Source organism: Bactrocera oleae, chromosome 2 (genome assembly GCF_042242935.1).
Source record: "Bactrocera oleae isolate idBacOlea1 chromosome 2, idBacOlea1, whole genome shotgun sequence".
Lineage (NCBI taxonomy): Eukaryota > Metazoa > Arthropoda > Insecta > Diptera > Tephritidae > Bactrocera > Bactrocera oleae.
Window position 1 is genome coordinate 3,775,198 of NC_091536.1, and position 8,724 is coordinate 3,783,921.

Sequence of the window (8,724 nt, forward strand, 5' to 3'; positions counted from 1 at the left end):
TAGAACTAACATTTTTTTATTTTTCATTTGGGCATTTGAGATATTTTTTTAATCCGGTATTTGGGATTAAAAATTGAAAAATTATTTAATTTAAGATTTTCGAGTTTAAAAAATTTAAAAAAAAAAGAATAATGATTTAAAAGTTAATTGATTTTTTTTATGCATTACATGCAATACTGCGCTTTACGACTTTCTTTTGTGACATATTTGTTTTTGGTTTGACCATGACCTCATTTAAAAACTTATTTTATTAGCTTAATAGTTCTAGCACCGATTTTCCAATTTTTTTTTGTTGGGTCTTATACAATTTTTGAAATAACTCATTGCAAAAAAAAAAACCAAAATATTTAAAAAGCACAAATCATAAAATTTAAGAAAAATAGTATACATATTTGAAAACCTCTATTATGACAAATACTAGATTTGACCTTAAAAATTTAAATTAAATTTTTATTCTATAATCGCACGCTAACTTCTCGCTATTTTTGCACTAACATGATCTCCTTAAGAGCTAACTTCTCACACCTGCCTGCCTGCTATTTGAGCAGCTTTTTTCGCACTTTGTATTAGCTGTGAATTTGATCTCCTCATTTATATTTTCCTACACATTACATTCCAGTTTCCAACAAATCCTCCCATACCATTTCTGCTCCATACAGTAGCTATGGCTATAACAAGCTCAAAATTTAGCTGACGTAAAGGGGTTTCCACACCCCATAGTGATTCACATATATACGTACATACATATATACGAATATGTATATATGCGAGATATATAAAACCAAATTTGATTATAAAAATTATATAATAATTGGTAAGTGTCTGCAAAATAGTTATCGATTGCTTTCTAATTACCTTTTTTTGTTTAGTGTGTGTTATTGTTGTGATTTTTAGTTATTGTAATTAACAAGTAGTTTATCTGAAATCATGCATTTATTTAACATAATACTAATAATATAGTCATAATTTATGTTCGTATCCAAAAAGTGAAGCACTCGTTTAGAAATAGCACACAAAAGCTAAAAAAGCTTAAAAGCTTAAAAGCTTAATTATACAAATTATGAATGTTAGAAAATCGTAGATATGAAGAAATTTAGTGTAGTAAATGCCTGTTACCATCCACGAATACCACCAGAACTTATTTTAAAGCACTTTGTCAGACACTTTCGGTGTAAGCTTTACAAACTTAAAATAATGTTAATCTAAAAATTAAAAAAAAAAAAATATTGTCAAAATGTCATTAATACCGAAAACAAAAATGTAACAAAAATTACTTCATTTTTTGCAAAATACGTTATTTTACTTCGAAAAGACAACACCTACAGTTATATGATTGGATAATGGTGAGGTTACATTCAATCAAATTCAATGTTTTCAATGGAAACTAAACATAAATTAGACGGAGTAAATATTTTTAATATTTCGAACCCATTCATCCGCTCTTTATACCCTGAACCAGGTCGAGCTAGTCCTTGACACGTCCTTTTCTACCTAAAAAACTGCTCATTTGTCGGAACTTACAATATTGGACCACTATAGCATATAGCTGCTATAGAAACTGGCCGATCAAAATCAAGTTCTGGTTCGAAAGCTTTTGTATTTCTGAAGTGTATTATTCAACTCAAATTAACGTTTTTTCTTGTTTTAAATAAAATAAAACCGTTTTATTTTATCATTTATAAGTTAGATTTGCTTACGCTTACCGACCAAAGCTAGCTTAAGTTGCTAAATACTTATGAGGATAATTTACGAGTATATTACCTTCTATGCTAAAACACACATTGAAACAAAATCACACTCACCCAATTACAATTCAAAATCTAACCGTTTAGTTTATAAGTATGAAAGTTTTTAAAAAATTCGGATTAATTTTTTCTTACTTTCCACATAGATGATGTCATCGCCGACGATGAAACACACTGGCAACATCGGGTCAGCTCCGGCTTCGATCGCCTAGTCGCCTTCGCCTCCACCGAATTGGATAAGACGCGTCGCTCAATTGACACGGACATAGTGCCGTCGTCGATCAGTTGCAATACTTCACCTGATTCGGGTATAACCCACAGCAGCAGCAGCAACTCAGATACGGCGCGCACATTTCTCTCCACCTCGTCGACCTCCTCACAACTGGACATGCCCCTGAGTAGCGGCGGCAGCAGCGCTGGCAGTACCAGCAGTTCCAGCGGTTGTAGTGTGAGTGGCGCTAGCGCTAGCTCCGGCGGCAGCGGTGTCAACAGCTACATGCATGGACAACTACACCATCATCATCATCATCATTCGCTGTTGCTGCATGCACATGGCAATAGCGGTGCCGCTAGCAGTCACGCTTCATCGTCAGACCACCTCAGCGATAGCAGCATGAAATCAACGCATTCCGATGTCGCTTCTATGCAGCCGATAACACTGCTGAAGGCGAACTCGGCATCACCGGTTGATGCAAGCGCCATTGATAGTCCGCCGCTCTCTGATATCGGCTTGCCGCGCACACCCAGTCCGAATGCGGCAGTGCCGACGCCGCCCTTGGCCGCAGCCATGGCTGCAGCGCATAGTGTTACACCCACGCCAACACCGACACCAACACCACCGGCCAGCGCGGCTGATTCTTTTGGTAGTAATACACTCAAGATACCCCTGAAATATCAACGCAAATCGAAGTCGTCATCGGAGAAGCATTATAAAAAGAAATTCTGCGAACGCAATTGGGAATACGATTGTGATGATCTGTTGATGCCATATGCGAATAATAACAGTAATGATGCCACCAACAATACTAGTATTGACGGATCAACAACGGCCGATGCGGCTGGCAAAGGCGCAGCGAGCGTAATGAAAAATGGACCGACATCATTTGCTAAAACGAATGGCGGCGAGACGAAGAAACCCAATCAAGTGAGTCCTGAAAAATCGCCGAAGCGTCAGCAACAACAACAGAACTGTTCCGAAATGAACATCAAATCTGCCGAAATGCTCAATCATAATCACAACAGCAACAACAATCTGTCATCGGCTGCGTCGGCGTCGGCGTCGGCGACGTCGACAATACAAAATCTTTCGCAACATCACCATCATCATAAGTCGTCGAAATTTCGACCGAAAGGCAAAGATTGGGACTGGTCTATGGATAGCAGCAACAGCAGCAGCAATGTGAACATCAATGCCAGCAGCAATAGCGGCGTAATTGGCGGCAACAGCAGTGGTAACAAGTGCAAATCGGACGTAGGCGCTGCATCAGCGGTGGCTATAGCCACGCCCACAACTACCAATGTTAGTTAAGTTGAAAGTGTTGCATAATTTTTCGTTAATATTATTATTTTGTTTTTTCATTCACAACCTTGTTTTAAGCACATGACACTTGTAGCTTATTCCTAATCGATCGTCGGTTGACAACAATTGGCAAAACAAAGCAAATAATGTTAATTTATATATTTATTTTGTAATATAATTAAGGCAAAAAACGGTTAAATTGTATCATAATTTTTGTTCTCGTTGATCGTAATAATTTTTACTAATAAGTTATAAATATATTACAGTTAAAACACTATTTATTTCAATTAAGTAAAATTTTTTATCCCAAGTGAAAACTAATCTACAATTTGTACAGTTCAAAATCCATACATGTATGTATTCTAATTTAAAACTATTTTTGTTTTTTATAATTTTTGGATACTTTAGATAGTTTTTTTTCTAAATGTTTTACCGAAAATTTCAAAATTCTTTTGCAAAATATGATATAAAATACGTTTTTAGAGATACGCACTAGCACTTCTAAAGTCCTGGCTTCAATTACAACACCCGACTGACATCTAATAAAATGTGTAATCATCTGTCCACCTTCAATTGGCATTTCCTAACATCTGAGTTTATTTCTGGCATGAACAACTTTTCATACAAATCACTTTATTGAATGAATATATACCTACATATATTTTACAAATATTTCTTCGTTGACAATACTATTGGATTCAGCTTCCTAGAGAAACTAATATTGAAACTATAACTTTGCTATTTTCAATTTCTCAATTTCACACAGAAAATGAGTTCATAAACCATTGAGGCCCGATTTGAATATTCCATCTTAACTTATCCACATACACACCTTTGTTGCACCAACAGTGTCTCTGTTAAAAATATTTTTCAACAGAGAAGATTTTAAATGTGGTTGTGGTTGTTGTAACGGTTATCTAACCCCCTTTTGGGTGGTTCAAGCTGGTTGTCATTGAATTCATCTAACGGCAGGCCCAGGAAACGTGCTGTTTCGACGGAGTCGCATCATTGGGGCACCGGTCAAAACCACTTGTCTTAGAAAAAGCTTAGCAAATGTACTCAAGTACAGCTAAGTTTTCGGAATTTCAAAATGTTTTCCAAGAACTCAAATAAGCTGAAAAAATATAACTTACATACGTAAAAATTTATATGTAAACATTTCTGTTCAAAATTTTTATTTTTCAGCTAGCTTTCGAAAAAGTTTAAATTCTTTCGTTTCAAAGAATTTTTTTGGCTTCGAAATCATTTTTCAAAGTATGTAATTTGATGCTTAGAGTTAGGAAGTCAGTATTTGTACACTCTTGTAACATGTTTTTTTTTTACTTCTTTCATAAAACCTGACTACAAACTTGCAGAATATTTCATATTTTGCTTTCAATTTATAAAATTTCACATTTGAAACTAAACTTCAGATGAAATATTGCAATAATTGGTTTATTATAACTTTTAATTAATTTTTGTATTCACTTTTTTTAATTAACATAATTTTCCAAAATTGTACTATTTGATTTTTCTAATATCAACCTTTGTTCATTTGATACCTTACTATGTGCTATAGCTCGCTCGAATGCTCTGTATAAGCAAAAGCTTTGAAAGTATAAGTTTTTTCTTTAATGCCTATGTATGTGAAGAAAAAATTTTTAATTTCCAATTTAATGTTTGGAATATGAAAATTACACCAACACGCGCCCAACACTTCGCGCATGGTAAGGTAACTGAACGATGTTTTTTCATTTACATAACTATTTGACAAAACAAAGAAATGTCGCAATACACATTTTTAAGTTTTTCGTTAATTTTTTTTAATTTAATTACATTTTTTTAACTTAATTTAATTTTCTGTATTTTTTTTTTAGTTTTATTTTGAAGAATTTTTTTTTAAATTTAAAATTAATTTTTATTTCTCTCGGCATAGCGATTTGTGAGACATACTTGAATTACGTTTGCTGAGATCACTTAAATAATATATACCTACATACATTTATATTTATTCAAGCTTATATTGTTTTATAATTTTTTGAACATTTTGTTTCGTTTTCTGCTGTGTTTTATTTTTGTTAAAAGAATATGTTTTATAACACAGTTTGCAATGCACAATTTAAAATTATTCGTTAAAAATTTTATTAAAACTTAAGTTTTAGTATACTAAATTTGTTTTTAAAATTTTGTTGAAGAATTTAACATCATTTTCCACATTTTTATTTGTGAAAAATTAAAGAAATATTTAATAAAACAAAATTTATTTTGCAATGTTGATTTATTGCCGATGCGTTAATTTACTTAAAATTTAACATTTTTATAAAAGTAAATATTAAAATTAGTGAAAATTTGTTGTTAAACAAGCCTGAGGGTAACAAAAATATTTTTGAAAGAAAGGAAAGAAGTGAAAGAAGAAAAATTTCAGCAGCTGTAAAGAACGAACTGAAATCGAAGCTTTTGCACTGAGTTGCCCATAAAAAAAAATATGTAAAAAATAATTTTTCTTGCAATAATTTTTTTTCTTCTGAAATTGTTAAGCGACGACAGATTTTATTCACATGCGCAAAGGCATAACGTTATGTATGTATATAAGTAATTTTAGATTTAAAAACTAATATAAAAGAAAACAATTTTAGCATGAAAAAGTGAATTCAAGGGAAGCTAAAACATTTATTGTAAATTAATTAATAAAAAAAATTTTAAAAAAAATATTAAAATTAAAAAATGAGTTAAGCTCAACGCAGGCAATGCAACGGTAAAAAGGAAATACATATGAATGTATGTATATAGTAACCATGTAAAGTAATTATATATAGAAAAAGTAAATGAACTGCAAAATGCAGCAAACTTGTAATAATAAATAATTATAATGAGAAGTAACGGTAAACAAAATGTAGGGAAGGAATTATGCAATTTAGTTAAATAATATTTACCAATTAAATATAGTTATTAAAAAAATAATAATTAAATACTAGCGGAAAAATAAATAAACATTTAATGCAGCAACATTAATTTAATACAAAAATTATTATATAATACTAGTATTTATGAAATATAAAAACCGAAACAAACTTAAAACGAAAAACTCGTAAAATTAATATGGAAAACATGAATTTTAGGTTAAGTGCAACCGGCAAACAATTCACGTTCAGGAAATGAAAAATTAATAGTTCTTTAATTACAACAATTACAATGTATTAAAAATGACAATTCATTAACAACAAATAGAAATTACAATAATAAAATAAAGAAAATTAAATTTAAATATTATTACACTCGTGGTACAGTTGTTTCGAACAATGCAAATGCAAATGCAAATGAATAAACAAATACAGTAACAACAACAAATAATGATGGCATTTAATTAATTTACAAAATACAAGTTAGCAACGTAAAATCCAAAACGAAAAGTATTTACGAATTGAATAATTGAATTTTTAACCAAGAAGTCAAATCTGTAATGAAATTAAATAGAATCTAATAAATATACGTAAATAAAAAGCAAAATAAGAGTGTAGAAATAGGCGAAGTAAAGCGAAGGTAAAGCAAATGCCTTTAAATATGAAAACAAAGCAACGCCCGAATAATTTGGCGAGAAGCGCTCGTTGTCTCTCTCTCTCTCTCTCTTTAAAGTGTGCTTTATGGCAGACTGAGGCAACACTTCGGGTTTACAGGTAGCGGGCAAACGATATTAATGCAAAAATGGAGCTTTCGAGTTTGTTTGTTGGTTTTTTTTTCAACAAAAATGTAAAAAAAAAGAGTATACAAAATATACCTTAAAAAGGCAGAAAGTAAATAAAATATTGCAATAAACAAAACGAGCATGAACTTGAACGGCAGTGCACTTGATTAGGCGATTCTAAGTGTTGAATTGAACTCAATCGAGTATACAGAAAAGATTTTCAGGAATTCAATAATTCTTTGCGATCATTTTATTGGAGTTGTAAGCCGAATATTACTATTTATAAAACACAAATATTTTTAACCTGCCGGGAAAAAGTGGGGGCACTAAAAATTTTTCAACCTGTAATTAATGTTGTTGTTGTTGTAGAGGCATAAAACATTCCTGGCATAATTTTGATGAATGCCGCCGAGTTGACAGTCCCTGGTCGGATAAAACACCGGGTCCGTTTCGGTCAGGTAGACCCGACTGTTGTGGGAACGGCCGCAAATAAAATTTTCTTTTAGGTTTGTATTTGACAATTCATAACGTCAGAACATTATTTGATGTGGATTTTTCCACTACATGTTCCCCCGTTTTAACGCTACGCCATTTTTCTGATATCTTATATTCCTTCTTCCCTTCGAATCATATTACATTTTGGAATATTGGTGCATCTCATTTCACTTATCATTGGTATTTATTTATTGATGTTTTTAAAACTAACAACTGGAACTAGACATAGTTACACGTATGTATAACATCCGTTTAATATTCGTTTAAGCAGTTATACGAGTATCCACACATACGAAGATACGAATTGCGTGGCTTTCCGAATGAGTATAGTTTGTGTACTTACACGGACTTCCATACGGATTGATTGTTCACACGGCTAACATTCGGGTAGTTTGGTTATACGAAGATTCGGTTAGTATTTGAATTTCCAAGGCTATATTGAATGTTATTTTCCAAAGTTAAACAGTACAAGTCCTTTTCAAAACTCATTTAGTTTTAAATGCAACTCTGTTGGTTTTTTGGAAATTTACTTTATATTTTAACATATAATTAACATTAAAACCATTTTCAGCTTCTTTGAGGCATTTCAATAATAACAACTTAGTTACTTTGATTTATCCGGAAAGATAAAATTCTCAGACTTATCCTTGGTCGTATAAAATCCGAGTTTCCGGTCATGTCGAACCGAATGTTCGGGGAATTCTCTTCTATTGATCTTCTTGACTATTACTCTATTTAATATTGAAAACTTGTATCACCATCAAAGTGAGTTTCTCTGTATTTCCAATGCTAGGGAATCTTTACGAAAAAATGGTTGAAGCAAGTCGGGCTTCAATTAGATTTGAAATAGGTATAAACGATAGCAACCGAACTCTTTTGTTCAAATTTGTTTCTTGGACCTACTCCTACTATACCTTAATGATGACAAATACTATGGTTTTCTCTACATCTCTGCCTACAATAACATTATTGACAACAGCATAAATTTTGACTACTTTAAAAAACCAACCGGCTTGATCGGAACATCTACTTCCGACAAATATCTGCATTTTCTCTTTTATTTTTATTTAACTCTCGATTCAAAATTTTTCTTTGTATTTGGAGTCTTTCGAAATTATTTTGTTTTGTGATTTTCTGCTCTTCGGCTTTTTCCTGCTATTCGGGTCAGAAACGGATTCCCGAATTTCAGTGTATTTGAAATCTAAGTAGAAATTCTGAGTTCGTGGTCATATACTGATCGTTCGAAACAAAATTTTGAAAATTTCAAAGTTTTTAAAAGTGAAAATAAAGATGTCGCTAAGCCA

General features: G+C 32.0%; 1 protein-coding gene across 6 annotated transcripts in view; it reads left to right on the plus strand.

Annotated features, from left to right (window-relative positions):
* gpp (DOT1 like histone lysine methyltransferase grappa) overlaps positions 1-6,594 on the plus strand; it is a 107,987-nt gene extending 101,393 nt beyond the window's left edge. For all 6 annotated transcript variants that reach the window (XM_070107091.1, XM_036373541.2, XM_070107076.1 and 3 more), the window contains one exon: positions 1,892-6,594. In XM_070107091.1, the coding sequence (XP_069963192.1) occupies positions 1,892-3,273 (1,382 nt within the window). In that variant the 3' untranslated portion in view covers positions 3,274-6,594. The remainder of the gene's footprint in view (positions 1-1,891) is intronic.
* Positions 6,595-8,724: the final 2,130 nt, after the last annotated feature.